The sequence below is a fragment of the Myxocyprinus asiaticus genome, chromosome 9 (genome assembly GCF_019703515.2).
Source record: "Myxocyprinus asiaticus isolate MX2 ecotype Aquarium Trade chromosome 9, UBuf_Myxa_2, whole genome shotgun sequence".
In the NCBI taxonomy this organism is placed as follows: Eukaryota; Metazoa; Chordata; class Actinopteri; order Cypriniformes; family Catostomidae; genus Myxocyprinus; species Myxocyprinus asiaticus.
The window spans coordinates 52,591,652-52,610,703 of NC_059352.1; the positions used below are offsets into that span (position 1 = coordinate 52,591,652).

General features: G+C 40.3%; 1 protein-coding gene across 15 annotated transcripts in view; it reads right to left on the reverse strand.

Annotated features, from left to right (window-relative positions):
- The window catches only part of mgat3b (beta-1,4-mannosyl-glycoprotein 4-beta-N-acetylglucosaminyltransferase b), a 38,663-nt gene that overhangs the window by 7,646 nt on the left and 11,965 nt on the right, over positions 1 to 19,052 (reverse strand). For 9 of the 15 annotated variants that reach the window (XM_051706933.1, XM_051706929.1, XM_051706932.1 and 6 more), the window contains 2 exons: positions 8,167 to 8,220; positions 1,206 to 1,536 (listed from right to left, as the gene is read on the reverse strand). In XM_051706933.1, coding sequence (XP_051562893.1) covers positions 1,206 to 1,536; positions 8,167 to 8,210 — 375 coding nt within the window. In that variant the 5' untranslated portion in view covers positions 8,211 to 8,220. Of the gene's footprint in view, positions 1 to 1,205; positions 1,537 to 8,114; positions 8,136 to 8,166; positions 8,221 to 11,481; positions 11,912 to 19,052 lie in introns of those variants that run through there. The other 6 variants (XM_051706940.1, XM_051706937.1, XM_051706936.1 and 3 more) reach the window with 3 other exon arrangements.

Genomic DNA, 19,052 nt, shown 5'->3' on the forward strand with positions numbered 1-19,052 from the left:
TGGCTTTCTTGTGGCCTCACAGCTGTTTAGTCCCAATCCCCAAAAAGTTCTCGTCTCATTGTGCGTGTGGAAATGTTCTTACTTTCACTATTAAACACAGCCGCGAGTTCTACTGTCGATTTTTTACGATGTGACTTCAAGCGTTAGGTGATCTCCGATCACGATCATTCAAGATTTCTTTTCGACCACATTTCTTCCGTGAAGCTGGCAGTTCACCACTGTCCTTCCAGGTTTTAATAATGTGTTGGACAGTTCTTAACCCAATTCCAGCGATTTCAGCAATCTCCAGTGTTTTCTTTGCTTGATGCAGGCCAATAATTTGCCCCTTCTGAAACACAGTAACATCTTTTCTACGACAATGGGATACGTCTTCCGACATGATTGTTTAAGAAATGAGAAGCTGCACACCGCATCAGTTAGGGTTAAAAGAAATGTTGCCATCTGAAACATATTAATCACTGTAATAATGATCCAATCATAGGCTCTTAAGGATCTGCTTATTTAAATCCTAACGGCAACTTTTTTTTGGCCAGGCAATGTAGTTGTCTCTGCATATTAAGATGGAACAGGAGAAAGTGATTTAACACCAAAAGAGTCACATACTTTCATAACTTTTTTTCATACAGTTGTGGCCAAAAATATTGGCACCCTTGGTAAATATGAGCAAAGATGGCTGTGGAAAATATGTCCTTATTGTTAATCCTTTTGATCTTTCATTCAAAATATTCACAAAAATGTATCCTCCAATGGATATCAAACAATTCCAAACACAACCCAAGTTTTATCAAAAAACAAATCATTTTGTCAAATATATGTGTGGTAATTATTGGCACCCTTTTATTCAATACGTTGTGCAACCTCCCTCTGCCAAGATAACAGCTCTGAGTCTTCTCCTATTTGTCACAGCCTTCTTTGCTCATATTTACCAAGGGGGCCAATATTTTTGGCCACCACTGTATGGTTTTGGATCCCCTTTATATAATGATATATATATATATATATATTGTTATCGACCAGAAAATTCAAGAATATAGTTTTGTAAAGATTTGCTTCTATCGCCCGCCCATTAGCGGAATCTGTTTTGTCCAACCCGGCAGTTGGTCAAGTGTTTGGGAAGCCTGGTTAAAAATGATCACTATTTTTAATTGTCACTATTCCATTTGGTGAGGCTAGTAGTCACCTCTAAAAAAGACATAATCCCTTACATCTGTTGTGGCTGAGCTCCTGCGCTGTGGTTCTTCAGGTCTCCTCCACGGCTGTGGATCCAGATCTCCTCCACCTCCTCCAGCCCGAGCCTTACTGTCCGACAGCTCATGAGCCAGAGGAGGTCTTTCCTCAGGGGTTGCGCTAGACAGCGGTGTGGTCCCCTCCTTCCAGAAGAATCCAGTGACCATGATGAAGGACTTGATGTTGGGGTAGGGTGCAGACAGCTCCCTCAACAGGGATACGTAGTGAAGAGCCTTGTAGTAATGCAGGAAGGAAATGACACACAGCCCCACCGTGCAGATCAAGAACACTCTGTGACGACGCATCATCCTGAGACACAGAGAGACAGAGAGAGAGATTTTAGAGGTTTGTTGGAGAACACTGAGTCTACAGTAACTGATCTACAGTCATGTTAACTTAATTACTATCTTATTTTGATTTTAGTTGCTCAATCTACTTTTGGCCTACTAGATTCTACTATAATAAAGATTTAAAATGTCTGAAGTGTGTACTGACAGCAGCACATTTATATTAAACAGTCCAAATAGCGTCCAAATAGAGAAGCTGTCTCCTCTAGACTTTCAGAAGAGATCTCAACAGTGTCTCAAACTGTGCTCACAAACTCTGCAGTCAAAAGTTAGTGATCTCAATATGAACTCGAACACCAAAACTAAATAATCTGAGCTATTAATGTTATATATCTATCCTCTTAAGCCCAAAGTATACTTCAGTCAGACGCGAATGCTAGGCGTCTGCGTACTGGGTGCGTGACGCACATTTTTTTTACGTTGCTTGATGATCCACTATAAGTGTACTCTGGCTTGCCAATCAGCTGATACTACAGTTGTCCTTCCTGTGCGACCATTCGGAAAATCACAGTTGCATATTCCATTGATTTCGGCAAATGATCTCATCCATGATTAAACAGCCCGTCTGGTGAGTTAGCCAGCTGGTTGTCACATTATTGAACTAGTGTCTGAACACTACCAGCAAGAGGCCTGAGAAATATGAGCAAACACTGTCAACAGGGGCAATATGTGTTTGTAAAGACTCTTATCAAACAGGAAAATACACAGGGTAGCAATTAGTTCTGGAGGTCAGGAGATACATTTGAATAACTCGAGTCTGAAGGAATATAACGACATCTTTATGGGTCTATACTCTATAGCAGTCGTAGCGCACATGCGGCAACCTCCTGTGTATGCGCGCATAGTCAAATGAAGTATACTTTGAAAGGCTAGCATTCGATTGTACGCAGATGGTAAGCGTTCGCGTCAAAACCGAAGTATACTTTGGGCTTAAGTGTATGACCACAAGTTATGTCTATCTTTATTTCTTAGGAAATAGAACGCAATAGTGAACGCCAACTTTTTCAGCCACCTGGATTTTGGAAGTATTTTTCCCATTCATTTCTCCAATTGACTTTTCATAAAATCCTTCATAAAGGAGTTGTGCGCCATGTACCATACCAACCAGCTCCGAGGTGAATCACAACAATACAAACTTTGATTTGAAGCAAAAACAAAAAGATACAACTCTGTGTACTTAAAGGAATAGTTCACCCAAAAATGAAAATTTGCAATGATAATTTACTCACCCTCAGGCCATCCAAGAGGTAGCTGAGTTTCTTTCTTCATCAAAACAGAATTTAAGACTTTTAGGATTTCATTTCAGCCCTCCTTTAAACAATGCAAGTGAATGTACTCCATTTTTTGACGGTCCAAAATGCATATTTAGGGTGCATCAAAATAATCCACACGACTCCAGTCGACAAATAAAGTTCTTCTGAATGCAAATGATTAATTATTTTTAGAAACAAAACAATACTTATATACTTTTTAACTACAAATGTTCGGACTTCCGTACATCTCTGTGACAAGCGCTTATGAGAGGGATGACGTAAGCTCGTTGGTAAGGTCACGCGTCACGTGGAGGAGGAGTCAGGAAGCGTGTCAATATTTACAAGAGAAGGAGCGCTGTACAAAAGTTTAATTGTCTTTGCTGTAGATTTGTATTTGTATAAGTGTATTGTTCATAATGGTAATTTGGGGTGTGTTTCCTGGATGCTTCAACCTTCAGAAACCCCAAAGAAAATGCACGCTGGGAAAAATATGAACTTTTCATCGATTGCCTATACATGATCATGAGCGATTGAAGCTCTGACTTATTGCGCTGAACCAGGATATCAGTACACCCCTATATTCTCTCAAATACTGGAGAGTGTGTAGTGAACATTTTACCCCTGAGGATTTCAGACCATCCAAAGAAACAAAGGGTCGATATCTGAATTCATTGGCTGTGCCCGTGCTGTTTTTCCAGCGAACTCAGGTATGTGTGAAAACTTTGGCATTGTCACACCTCCCTTGGGCTCTGCACCTCCCTCAGCACTCCGCTCCTCATCACCCAATTTCTAATTCATCGCACCTGCACTCAATTCACTCACTCATCACTGCCTGCATAAAGTTTGTGAAGCTTCTCTTCTGTGATATCACCTGTACCATTGATCTCACTGTGTAAATCCTGTGAATCTCAGTAAATGCTCTCACACTTGGTTTCACTAACTACAACTTGTGGCTTGAATTCCTGACAGTCATATAGCCTATATATTTCTGCTAAAGAAAAAGCACAAGTAGATAACGCAACGGCATTGCTCCAAAATAAAGGATAGTTATTTACTGCAGTAATGTTTTTTATTATTATTATTTGGAAATTATTTTTTATTTTATATTGTTTTGAAATTGTTTTGCACTGTTTTCAAAATCAAATCAAATCACTTTTATTGTCACACAGCCATATACACAAGTGCAACAGTGTGTGAAATTCTTGGGTGCAGTTCCGATCAACATAGCAGTCGTGACAGTGATGAGACATATACCAATTTACAATAAACATCAGATTTACAACACAATTTAAACATCTAATATACACATAATTACGCTCAACACAATATACAAATAAAAACACACAATATAGAATACACATTATACAATAAAAAATAGTATATATAGTATATATAAAATGTACAGTAGGTTGTATTGTGCTGTATTGACTTTCAGGCTGTCGGTTGATAGTCAGTTGCCAGTGTGTTGTTAAGTGAGAATATAATTATGACAGTCCGGTGTGAGATAATAAGATTAATAAAGTGCAGTGCTGATGTATATTGATTGTGGGAGATCAAGAGTTCAGAAGTCTGATTGCTTGGGGGAAGAAGCTATCATGGAGTCGGCTGGTGCGGGTCCTGATGCTGCGATACCGCCTGCCTGATGGTAGCAGTGAGAACAGCCCATGGCTCGGGTGGCTGGAGTCTCTGATGATCCTGCGAGGTTTTTTTTGGGGGGGGGGGGGATTTTTCACCCAATTTTGGAATGCCCAATTCCCAGTGCGCTTTTAAGTCCTCGTGGTCATGTAGTGATTTGCCTCAATCCGGGTGATGGAGGATGAATCCCAGTTGCCTCCACATCTGAGACCATCAACCGGTGCATCTTATCACGTGGCTTGTTGAGCACGTTGCCACAGAGACATAGCGCGTGTGGAGGCTTCACGCCATCCACTGGGGCATCCGCGCTCAACTCACCACACGCCCCACCGAGAACGAACCACATTATAGTGACCACGAGGAGGTTACCCCATGTGACTCCACCCTCCCTAGCAACCGGGCCAATTTGGTTGCTTAGGAGACCTGGCTGGAGTCACTCAGCACGCCCTGGGATTCGAACTAGCGAACTCCAGGGGTGATAGCCAGCGTCTTTTACCACTGAGCTACCCAGGCCCTCCTCCGAGCTTTTTTCACACACCGCCTGGTATATATGTCCTGGAGGGAGGGAAGCTCACCTCCGATGATGTGTCTGGCAGTTCACACCACCCTTTGCAGGGCTTTGCGGTTGTGGGCGGTGCTATTGCCGTACCAGGCGGAGATGCAGCCAGTCAGGATGCTCTCCACAGTGCAGGTGTAGAACCGTGTGAGGATGTGGCGGTTCATTCCAAACTTCCTCAGCCGTCTCAGGAAGAAGAGGCGCTGATGAGCCTTCTTCACAACGACTTCAGTGTGGACGGACCATGTGAGTTCCTCAGTGATGTGGACACCCAGGAACTTGAAGCTGCTGACTCTCTCCACTGGTGCTCCATTGATGGTGATGGGACTGTGTTCTCTGTCTCTTCTCCTGAAGTCCACCACAAGCTCCTTTGTCTTACTGATGTTGAGGGAGAAGTTGTGCTCCTGACACCAGTGTGTCTGAGTGTGCACCACCTCTCTGTAGGCTGTTTCATCATTGTCAGTGATCAAACCTACCACCGTCGTATCATCAGCAAACTTAATGATGGCATTGGAGCTATGTGTTGCCACACAGTCATGTGTGTACAGGGAATACAGGAGTGGGCTGAGAACACAGCCCTGCGGGGCTCCAGTGTTGAGGGTCAGTGATGAGGAGATGTTGCTGCCTATTCTAACCACCTGGCGTCTGCTTGACAGGAAGTCCAGGATCCAGCTGCACAGCGAGCTGTTTAAGCCCAGAGCCCGGAGTTTCTCATCTAGCTTGGAGGGCACTATGGTGTTGAATGCTGAGCTGTAGTCTACAAACAACATTCTCACATAAGTGTTCTTTTTTTCCAGGTGGGAGAGAGCAGTGTGTATTGTAGATGCAATAGCATCATCAGTGGAGCGGTTGCTACGGTAAGCAAACTGCAATGGGTCCAGTGATGGAGGCAGCACAGAGCAGATGTAATCTCTGATTAGTCTCTCAAAGCATTTGCTGATGATGGGGGTCAGAGCAACAGGACGCCAGTCATTTAAACAAGTTATTTTTGATTGTTTTGGAACAGGCACAATGGTGGATGTTTTAAAGCATGTGGGGACTACAGACAAAGAGAGGGAAAGGTTGAAAATATCCGTAAAAACACCAGCCAGTTGGTTTGCGCACGCTCTGATGACACGGCCCGGAATGCCGTCTGGACCCGCGGCTTTACGGATATTCACCCGTCAGAAGGATCGGGTTACATCCGCTACAGAGACGGAGAGTGAACTAACCTCTCCACGAGGGCGGTGTTATTTCCCTCGAAACGTGTATAAAAAGTATTTAGCTCATCCGGGAGAGAGGCAGCGGTGTTCACGGCGGAGTTTTATTCCCTTTAAAGTCCGTGATGATGTTAATTCCCTGCCACATGCTTCTAGAGTTGGTGGTGTTGAACTGTCCTTCAATCTTGCTCCTGTACTGGCATTTTAAGGTTCTGATAGTTTTTCGGAGGGCATAACTGGCTTGTTTATGCTCCTCCGTGTTCCCGGAATTAAAAGCGGAGGTCCGCGCATTAAGTGCCGTGCGAACATCGTTATTAATCCATGGCTTCTGGTTCGGATAGATCCGTACTGTTTTGGTCGGAACGATGTCCTCTACGCACTTTCTGATGAAACACGTTACGCTATCAGCGTAAAGCTCGATGTCGTCACCAGAGGCGGATCGGAACATCTCCCAGTCCGTGTGATCAAAACAGTCTTGTAGCGTAGAGTCTGATTGGTCCGACCAGCACTAGATCGTTCTGAGGGCGGGTGCTTCCTGTTTCAGTTTCTGCCTGTAAGCGGGCAGAAGCAGAATGGAAGAGTGGTCCGATTTGCCAAATGGTGGGCGGGGGAGGGATTTGTAGCCATCCCGGAAGGGAGAGTAGCAATGATCCAAAACCCGGTCCCCTCGTGTGTTAAAACTGATGTGTTGGTGGTATTTTGGTGCGACTGATTGATTGTTTTGGTTTGTGAACGGCGTTTGGTCTGTGGTTTGTGCAAGTTTCTCTTGTAAACAATGAAACTCCTGACTCCTCCTCCGCGTGACGCGTGTCCTTACCAACGAGCTTACGTCATCCCTCTCATGAGCGTGCATCACAGAGATGTACGGAAGTGAACATTTGTAGTTAAAAAGTATATAAGTATTGTTATGTTTCTAAAAATAATTAATCGTTTGCATTCAGAAGAACTTTATTTGTCGACTGGAGTCGTGTGGATTATTTTGATTCACCCTAAATATGCATTTTGGACCACCAATAGTGAGTACATTCACTTGCATTGTTTAAAGGAGGAGGCCTAAAATGAAATCCTAAAAATCTTAAATTCTGTTTTGATGAAGAAAGAAACTCAGATACATCTTGGATGGCCTGAGGGTGAGTAAATTATCAGCTAATTTGTATTTTTTGGTGAACTATTCCTTTAACGTCTTTAATGAGGGTATGAACTACAATCTCATGAAGTATTGCAAATGATGAAATTAAATGAAAAACGATGTAAAATTGGTTTTAGGTTATTATGTGTTCTTATAATCTGCAAAATATATAAACATATATATACAAATATATAAGTAGTTTGAGTGTGTAGGGAGAGCGACTCGATTGCGTCATTCACAGTGCATCATGGGAGTGGGCGGAGCTATTTTGACGTGATCCTCCGATTGGTGGATCTTTCTTTAGGATTATGGGTAGTGTAGTTCTTCACCAAGGCTTGCACTATTAAACATGATTTTGAAACAATGAAGTTGAAATAATGCAGACTGATGTCTTCTATACCATCAATTATCAACCTCAGCACTCACGGTAGGCCTGTCTTTAAAGATTTAAAAGTTACCATTGAAAATCAGTTAGTCTATGGAAAACATAAATGTGATTTTTACTTCTGGAACAAGACAGTTGCACTCTATTGGGAGAAACATCTGGGACCAAGTTCACTGCAAAAAAAAATTCATTTTCTTATTTTTGTCCTGTTTTCCAGTAAAAATATCTCATTCTTAAAACAAGATAGATTTACTTGAGAAGCAATATGACAGAGAAATCTAACTAAATTAAGTAATGTTTATGCCTTTAATAACAAAAAACTATTTGCCAATGGGGTGCGAATAAAACTAGATTCAAAGGGAAAACAAGATAAGTTTTCTTACCCCATTGGCAACTTGTTTTCTTTTGCACAAACACCGACACAAACATTCTCACCCTCGTTTCCGCTCTTGCACAGCAGTTTTGTCTCTCTGAATCATGTGTGAGACTCTGTGAAATTTAAAATCATTATCAATTTTTTCTCTGCTTTTGATGTCAAAACGTAAACAGTCATTTCATTTATTTACACTATCAGTAATTATCTGGCATAACATTAAATCTTAATTAGTGTGACAGCATTAAACTTAGATACATTTACACAAATACAACTAATAAAACTAGAAACACCCTTATTTAGCCTACACAACAGCAGTATTTTACTAAATATTTCGCTCAGAGATCAACGCAATCCATTTGTCATTAAATAATATCTATTCTGTTCTTTACAGTCAGTTGTTGATCAAAAAATAAATAAATAGAAATTTAAACGGATGTGACTTCACTCGTTATTATGTGCTCAACGAAAACACTTTTGTGAGACGCTCGCTGAACTGCCGCTATTCTTAAAGAGACAGTATCATTTTAACACTTGTTCTACATATCAGTAGAAATACTTGTAAATAGTACAAATTATGCATGTTAATATATATATATATAAACATATATGCAATATAATCTATGCATTTTCAAGACTACATATCTATTGAAGAAATACATGGATTTGTACAGTTTAAAAAAGCTCAAATGATGAAAAACTAATGATAAAATAAAATTAGTCAAATCTATATTTTCAAGTTAGAAAGTCCCTTGTATAATTAACGGTATTAGCTGAGAGAGAATTAAAATAAACATTATAACTGAACTATACCCAAATGAATTGGAACCTGAAATCGAATCAAATCGAGAGCTTGCGAATCAGAATCGAATCGGAAAATCTGTATCAATATCCAGTCCTAATAGAGATGTCTAGAGATCAAACCAGTAGTGATTGATCAATAGAGCTGTTCAGCCGTGACGTCAATTTGTAGGTGAACCCAGAACTTATTTTCGTTTTTGAACTTGTGAATAAATTATGGTCTGTGGTAAACATTACTTGGCGATACATGTGGACGTTTTGTTCAACAACATAAATTACATACTTTTATACCACAATCGTAATTTTTTAAGCCACTGTGTGTGTGTGTGTGTGTGTGTGTGTGTGTTTAAAGTGTGTAATTCAATATGGCTTCAAAATTCATGTTTGAGGTATAACGGTGTGTAATTTATGTTGTAGAACAAAACGTCCCCGTATCGTCAAGTAGTGTTTCCCACAGACCTTATTTTACCCATAAATTCAAAAACCCCATAATTAAAACACATAGGAAAATCCTGAGGGAACCCATGGCGAATTCTCTTCGGGTTTTTGAACTACAAGCTGAACAGCTCTATAATAATTATTATTACATGGGTCTCTGGAATACTCGATTCTGATTGGCCAATGGCACCATCTATTTCTGAGTAACAAGCGCATATCCTGGGATTAAGACGTATCAGACCGGTAATCCGGTTATTGCGAGTCATCTTTCCTACTGCTCGGATCACTGTATGATCTCTACAGGTGAGCTAATAAATCAATGTTTCATGTCCATTTATTTATTTATTTGATAAGTAGTTTTGTAATAAGCAGGATAATGAGCAGTCATGGTCATTATTTACAATATAAACACCCACGCTAACCGAAGGTGGAATTCGGCAGTTCAGCGACTTCTTTCTTCTCACATAATTACATAATTTCAGTGCAAATCGGTATTTTATATCCATTTATTTATTTATTTGGTTAGTAGTGGTGTAATAATCCATTTCACGTCGGGTTCCTGAACACCCTGTTGGGGTTTATTTTGCAATAACAACCGGCTGACTGTATATTATACTTTAAATATCAATGATAAAATTAAATGATTTGGTACACATCTTTGGTTTTGTGTTGATGAAGGGGTAACTGAGCCTTACTGATGGTGCTGTGATGGTACGTATGGCAAAAAAGGTTGGGAAACACTGTATTAGAACACTAACAATGCACATTTACAAAAGATACAGTCTACTGTTGGCACATGATAGATACACAAAATTGCTGAAATGAAATGTAAAATACACAATATGCAAAATGAGCATTATTCATCAATGACAAGAGTACTGGCAGATTTTGAACGTGACACAATTCTTGTCATCAACCAAGTAAACAGTGTTATCAACTGATAGCAAATTAGCCAAGTACTGGCTGATATAAAAAACCGCCTGTTATGACTTGTATTTTATCACAAGAGAACAGCAGGAAACTGAAGGTTATCTCAGGACACTGATGCAATTGACTTTACGTAAGAGACTACACTCACACACACATTCTTACTCGCCACTCCATTTGTATTCTTAGCGACTGAAGTACAAAAAGGCATTTTAATAACAATTTTGATAGGTAAACATATGCTAAAATAAATATTGAATTAGTTGTGGTCCTGGATGCTGATTGGTCAATACAGTGTTCCAGTCGTCTTAAAAATACACAATATAGTAACAGTTCTGACAGGAAACACCATTTAGCAGAAGAATAAAATTAAACAGAATATTTGTGCTTAAGTAGTATTAATATGTATATTGCCCATATAGCAACACCATTTCACTGTGACTATTTTCACAATACAACACAACCTCTTGTACAATATTGCTTAAATGAAAAGCAAGCATCTCTGTCATCTGAAAACCATTTGATTTGATTTTGGAGAGTTGAGACCGGTCTGGTTTGATGTTTTTAAAAGGAGTTCTGGGCACCTGTCAGCTGGTCTAAACCATGATAACACCAGCACAACTTCAGGAAACACTTAGTTGACGTGATACGGCGAGACATTTCTGGCAGAATAAAACCCAGATAGCACATGTATGTCTCTGAGATGTCTGTTATAGATCTTTTCATCTGGAAAGCATCGCATTATAATAAACATCTCCTGAACATCTTCAAAAGATCCAATTTACAAACACTCTAAATCAAAAACGTCTCACAGACATCTGCTGAAAGTCTGATTGACATCTGAGAAGACACATATTATAGACATATTGCATATGAGCAAACAACCTAACAAGTATGTCTTCCAGATGTGAACACACACACATCAAATAGACGTCTGGGTGATGTACGTGTGCTGTCAGAGAACACAGGACAGTGTGTGTGTTTGATAAGAAAAGACAGAAATGTGTTTCAGAATGATTCACACACAACTACAAAAGCAAAACTCACACAACCAGAACAAAAACTCAAATGAAGTTTCTGAAGTATACGCAGTACTAGAGAGCGATTGCAAAAGTCGTTCCAGTGTGGATGAGAGGTGTAAACGAAGTGAAATGCATTTTCAAAGAAGTGTGGATGTGCACTATTAATTACTGATATGAAACAACTCTTACCTTCACAAACTCAAGCAAATGTTGTTATCTGCACACTCAGATACTCGCTTTAAATGCTGTGAGCCATGAACACATACACTTCCTGTTTCTGTTTATTAAACAGTAAAACACAAAAAATTATGGCAAGAGTTTGTTCCGCTGTATCTCAAGAGTTTGTGGACTGTTTCATTGCACTCATCATGCACTTGCAATTATCATGATCAAATTGACCAAATATGCAATAAACAAACACACAAGGGTTGCGCTTGAATTGTGTGGAGTTATGCGGGTGTAGATTGTGTGTGTGTGCGTATGTGTGTGTGTGTGTTTGTGTATCTGCTGACGGCTCGTCTCATTGGATGTTCGGGTCAGAAACAGCCTGGTGCTGGACACATTCCCAAACGGGATCCGTTACCCAGAACTAAACGACTGAGTAAACGACACATGAATATTAGATAATACAACACAATTCCAAAGAGACACACACACACACACACACACACACACAGCACCAGCCTGAACTTTCGTTGAGAGAGAAAAAAAGCAAAGTCATTTTCATAGTATCAGTTCAACATTTGAATAAATATATTAGGATCATGCTTAGAAACTGTAATGCTTCAACACTGCTTACAAAACACACAAACATCAGTGCTAAAAATACACTTCAGTTATTATTGTGTTTGACATTATACCTTTCAGAGCAGAGGGGCACAAACTTTTTCCTACAAAGGGCCAAAAATCAAACTTGATTGAGGGCCGTGGGCCGAAAGTAAACGTTGCATTATAACAAACTCAGGGCCTGAAATACATTTTTGAAAACGGGGGGTTGGGAGGAATTACCCCCTTTCACGGCTCATATGGGGGGCATTTATTACCTTTCCAAAGGGTCATTTTTGTCTAACCTTGTGACTTTTGTTTTTGTTTTTTTTTGTCAAATACTTCAATTTAAACAATTAATTCAGTTTAAAAATGGCATGTTTCAATAATTAAAAAATTGCATGAACTCTACATTGCATTGCTACTGAATGAAAAAAAACAAATTCTAAATATTTTGGCTATTAAATTAACATAGCCTACAAAACTAATGCACTGACATAGAAGAATAGATGATAGCATTTCTCCAGATTTGGAATGAGGAGCTTATAAAAAACATCATGCGAATTAATTAAAACAATGCAAAAATGAACATTTAACAATGAAGATATGGTTCATACACTAAAAGTGGTAAATGTTCTGTAACATTATTATTGTATCATTAATAATGTTTTATTTAACATCACGGCTATTTAACACATCCAGATATTACTTTTGTTAATATTATTATCAACTACATTGTAGAATTTGGTCATTTTAGCGCGGGAGCACGACACCGAACTGATGCGGGGCGTGAGAAGCGGAGTGCCCGTCTGTGCGCGTTTATGGCGCGGGCATCCGTCACCGACTCGGCAACTGCACAACGGATGGCACGAAACAAACAATGTTCAGCGAAAATTCAAATGAAGATATATTTGAAGATGTATTTTTTTATACAAAAAAACCCAAAAAGAAACATTACTCTGATATCTTCTAAATGAATGCAATGAATAGCATATATTTATGTATTTATTTATTTAAAATCCTTTCCCTCTTGTCATATACTGTAAGGCGGGCCAAGGTCATCATGAGCCAACTTTGGCCCGCGGGCCCTGGTTTGGGCATCTCTGTTTTAGACAGTATGGAAGGTCATCCAGGGCCGTCCTGACGGCGGCGTAACCAGTGAGGTCACACAAGGCCTCGTGCTTTAGAGTGGCCCTGAGTTCGACCTCGCCATGGGCCCCACCCTTTGCTTGGGATGGCCCTGAGATCATCAAATTAACTTTGGTGTTGTTCTCCAACATGTCAACTATACCAGCAAAAACTGTGTAACTGTGATAGTACAAAGCAATCAAAAGTTATAACATTTGGAACCACGGTGCCCAAGGTGGATTTTTATTTAAGTGTCCAAAAAGAAGTATTCACATGTTTTATTGAACATAAAAACAAAGTAACTGAAAACTATGTAGGCAAACATCTGAAAAAATATAAAAAATTCTTATTTCAAATTATTACCCACTAATAACAAACTTATTGATAGCCACCATAGCTGTCGTGATGACACTCTTTGAGGAATATTTCAGGATCTTCTCATCGTATTACATCGAGTGTGGGCTTGTTTGATTCAGAACTGTCTCCTGTAAGTTGTGATATGCCATTTTCTAAATCATGTTTATTTTTCATGAAGTAATCTGTGTAACAGGTAAACGGCAGAAGCGGCTGAACAATCAACATAAACTTTAATGCATAAATTAACTTAAACAAACATAAACACACACAGTGTGGCTGCATGTGTGAATCACTCTCTCTCGAACTAGCGTCTCTGGCTCCCCTTTATCTCGCTCTCCCGCTGATCAGTTGACTCAGTGCCGGCCGTGCACCCTCACGGGCCAGCTACAACCTCCTCCTCGTCACAATTGGTTTATTATACATGTGCATTTCACACACTAATACTCACTGTAGTTTGATCTCTGAGTGAAACAAATCTGCTCATTATATTCTACTAATCAAGACCTTTCCAAAGATACACTATATTGCCAAAAGTATTCACTCATCTGCCTTTAGACGCATATGAACTTAAGTGACATCCCATTCTTAATCCACAGGGTTTAATATGACGTCAGCCCACCCTTTGCAGCTATAACAGCTTCAACTCTTCTGGGAAGGCTTTCCACAAGGTTTAGGAGTGTGTTTATGGGAATTTTTGACCATTCTTCCAGAAGTGCATTTGTGAGGTCAGACACTGATGTTGGACGAGAAGGCCTGGCTCGCAGTCTTCGCTCTAATTCATCCCAAAGGTGCTCTATCGGGTTGAGGTCAGGACTCTGTGCAGGCCAGTCAAGTTCTTCCACACCAAACTCGCTCATCCATGTCTTTATGGACCTTGCTTTGTGCACTGGTGCACAGTCATGTTGGAACAGGAAGGGGCCATCCCCAAACTGTTGGGAGCATGGAATTGCCAAAATCTCTTGGTATGCTGAAGCACTCAGAGTTCCTTTCACTGGAACTAAGGGGCCAAGCCCAGCTCCTGAAAAACAACCCCACACCATAATCCCCCCTCCACCAAACTTCACAGTTGGCACAATGCAGTCAGACAAGTACCGTTCTCCTGGCAACTGCCAAACCCAGACTCGTCCATCAGATTGCCAGATGGAGAAGTGTGATTCGTCACTCCAGAGAACGCGTCTCCACTGCTCTAGAGTCCAGTGGCGGTGTGCTTTACACCACTGCATCCGACGCTTTGCATTGCACTTGGTGATGTATGGCTTGGATGCAGCTGCTCGGCCATGGAAACCCATTCCATGAAGCTCTCTATGCACTGTTCTTGAGCTAATCTGAAGGCCACATGAACTTTGGAGGTCTGTAGCGATTGACTCTGCAGAAAGTTGGCGACCTCTGCGCACTATGCGCCTCAGCATCCACTGACCCCGCTCTGTCATTTTACGTGGCCTACCACTTCGTGGCTGAGTTGCTGTCATTCCCAATTGCTTCCACTTTGTTATAATACCACTGACAGTTGACTGTGGATTATTTAGTAGCGAGGAAATTTCACGACTGGACTTGTTGCACAGGTGGCATCCTATCACAGTACCATGCTGGAATTCACTGAGCTCCTGAGAGCGGCCCATTCTTTCACAAATGTTTGTAGAAGCAGTCTGCATGCCTAGGTGCTTCATTCTATACACCTGTGGCCATGGAAGTGATTGGAACACCTGAATTCAATTATTTGGATGGGTGAGCGAATACTTTTGGCAATATAGTGTATATGACACATGGGTGTGTGACCTTTTGATCTTTTTACTGATTCTAAATATGATTGTTGCAATCACAAATTCTGAAAATGGAAGTTCTAATTTATCAGCAAATTTAAAAGCAGTATTTTACAATAAGTGAGAATTGGTCAGATCAGCTATATTCATTGTAAAGATAAGAGTCTACGCTTTAAAACGACACCAATTTAGTGCAGATCAAGCTAGTGGTTGTTGAGTAATACCATAATATTGTTTTTTCCGTGATCAGCGCCCCCTCTCGGCCCGGTACTGGGCTGCTCCGGGTTTAAGAGATTAAACTATAGTACAGCAGTCGATTACAACAGTAACACACAGATATCTGCAGTAACATGACACCATAGTGAATCAAACAACTGTTTTCTGCTTTTATTACAAATTCACTAAACAGTTGCGCTACTGTTGCATGTGATTTTTCAGTGCAAAAACTGGCATCTTATTCACTAACCACTTGTCTTCTAGTGTGATCTGTGCTAAGATTATTCTGCCTCATTATATTTAAATTAAGTCATTGGCACTCCTTAAATTAGGCTCATTATAGATTATGCTTCATTCACAAAAGTCAGTGTTATTTGCCCACTGCAATAAACATTGCACTATTACCACCCGAGGAAAGCAGGTGTTGAACTGAATTTTATTTAAAAGAGATGTTTGAGTACATATTCTATCGATCATAGTAACAGTTATTCATCAAATAATAGAGAAGACTGTTATAACCGCATATATCCAGACACCTGGTGTAGACAAACACACTTTTAGCATGTTAAACATGACGATCAGGACATTTGACCAATTACAGAAGGAGAATTCTGCTGCTTGTTTCATCAACATCACACAAGTTCTGAATATCAGCACGGTTAAAAGTTGTGTTTCAGACAAGTTCTTCTCTGCCAGAGAAAATATTTCCAAAAAAACCCTTGCCATCTGAGCTCAAGCTGTTTCTTAATGATGCACTAAACACTCTGCCATCTAGTGTATGAATAGTCATCTGTTACCGTCACCATGGTAACACACGTCACACATCAAGTGTCAGCAAAAGAGTGACCGAGTCAAATTCAGTGATTGGACAATAGAGCTCATTCTCCACACAATACACCCTTCTGTATGACAACACATCGCCCTGTTCTACGCCAGCAGCAGAGTGTGTGAGCGCTGTGGAGTAGAGCTGTGGGAGCGTCACTAAATCTTAAACACACATACAAATAGGGTTGCCACTTCTGAAGTAAGGGACACTCAGTTTGTGGGGGAATCACGGCCCCTTACCACATCCTCCACAGTTTTAGCAATAAATGCATTAAGAGTTATTAATAATAATTTTAAAAAATTATGTCCTTTCCTATAAGCTAAAATGAGAACTTTCCTGACCCATGACTTGTAGAAACAATACATATTTTATATATAAAAAAATATATGTATTTTTATTTTTTTAATTATTTATCTTCTTTATCTTATTTATGAATACATTTTGGTTGGTTTATAAGTATTTTTTTTTTAATCATTTTTGTTTATTTATTAATTATTTCCTTCACCTGTAGTTCTTGACTTTATGACTCAGTGATTGTATTCATACATTCTTCGATCTGCGTAATCTTGTACATCTTATTGAACATTTATATAGAAAAAATCCACAGTTTTTGCACAATGTGTGGACTTTTCAGATGGTCCCTTACCCACCGTAGGCAAAAATTTCCTACTTATATCAATCAAGGGTGTAGCCAAGAGATCACTTTTGGGTGGGCCTCAATAAAAATGGCTGGGCCAAGTTTTCGCCCAATTATTTTAATTTTTTTTAACCAAATTCTCCTTAACAACAAAGAAGAGGCACATTCAAACAGTTCTTTCATTCTTTCAGAAATCAGAATTTATGAATTTTTTGAACTATTTTATACATAGCCATGCGAGGAGCAGACGTGTAAACGGTGAGCTCTGCGCACTTTACTAGTTTTTAATTATTTTTATGTTATAAACCAGTGAGATTCGATACACCCTGCTACATTACTGTTCTATGAAGTCAACATGACAAAGAATTCAAAATCCTCGGGGTCTGGAGACATTAAAAGACACTTATCTGCTCAAGCTGAAACCTCAGATAGGCCCGCAGATCAGGGACTCAGTTTGGATGATACAGCAGGAGAAATCCAACGGCAACTGGCGAGCATGACTGTGATGCTGATGAAAGTCATAGTGGACCTGGAAGATCTTGCTGTAATACGTCGATCAATTACTGTGATGGTTCTGAGTTGGTTACAAGATTGTCGGACATCGAAAGGCAGATTGATTATCTGGAGTCATCGGAGAGGGAATTAGCTGCAAATCCGAAAATTTTCTAGAAAAACTAGAAGACCTTGAGAATTGTAGCCGGTGAAACAACGTCCGAATTGTTGGAATTCCGGAGCATGAAGAATGCTCAGGAAAATTCCTAGACAAGCTCTTTCTGAGTCTGCTCGACATAACAGGACATAAGCTGGAAATCGAGCGAGCTCACAGAGTTCCAGCTCGGAGATCTGCAGAGGGAGACGGGCCCCGATCAATTTTGGCCAAATTTCTGAGATCATCCGATAAAGATCTCGTGTTGCGCGAAGCGAGGAGCAAAGGAAAACATTCTTGGAAGAATCACAAGATTTTCTTGTTCCTGGACTTTGCGAATTAGACAAGAGAGAAACCTGATCGATTCAAGGAATGCAAGAAACTCTTACATCAACGGAAGATCGCTTTTGCACTGATATTCCCAGCCAAATTGAGAATAGATCCTAAGGATGGCTGCAAAGTATTTATATATCCCCAGCAAGCATTGTCTTTCATAGAGACAATGGGGTGAGTAAACCATTTGGTGTTTCTCATGTGGCCCCCGAGTGAGCTCGTCTCGCTGTACATACACTTGACTGTCTGAGGAAGCTGAGCGCCTTTTTTGTTTCTTTTTGTGTTGATTCCACCTAGCGGCTGGAGTTTGTTTTGTGGAATAACACTCCTTCAAGAAACGTTTGCATTGACGGAAGGTCGCTTTTACACTGAAGTTCCCGGCCAAATTGAGAATGGATACTAAGGATGGCTGCAAGGTATTTGCATGCCCACAGCAAGCAATGTCTTTCATAAAGTTGATGGACTGAGGAAGTCATGGTGTGTTTCTCATGTTGCCTCCAAGTGAGCTTGTCTCGCTGAACCTACACTTGACTGTCAAGTGTTGTTTCTTTTCGTGCTGGTTCCACCTAGTGGCTGGAGTTTGTTTTATGGAATAACACTTCTCTGGGACAGTTGTGAATGAATCTGCTCCTTCTTTGTGTTTATGCCTGCTATTGACTGGAGTTTGTTTTGTGGAGTATTTTTTGCAGGACATTGGAAAGATTACATCATCTGCTGCACTCATGAGCAGCCGACTCACTGAACATTCGTTTGTCTGTCCGAGTAAACTAAATGGGTTTTTTTTTTTTGTGCTGGTTCCGCTAGCGGCTGGAGCTTGTTTTGGGGAGGAACACACCTTCGAGACAGTTCTGTGAATAAATCTACAGTACATGTTCTTTGTGTTTATTCTGCATATTGGCTGGAGTTTGTTTTACAGAGTATTTTCTGTTATGTAATTCTGTCTCACAAACTTTTTATAGAAACACTGGACTTGAGCAATCCAACAGCAAAGTTATCGCGGGGCTCTCGTAAGCGTACATGGACTGTTTGAGTTTAGAGGGATGGACATCGGTTGGCACTGTCGTGCGCGGGGTTAATGCGCACGTTTTTCTT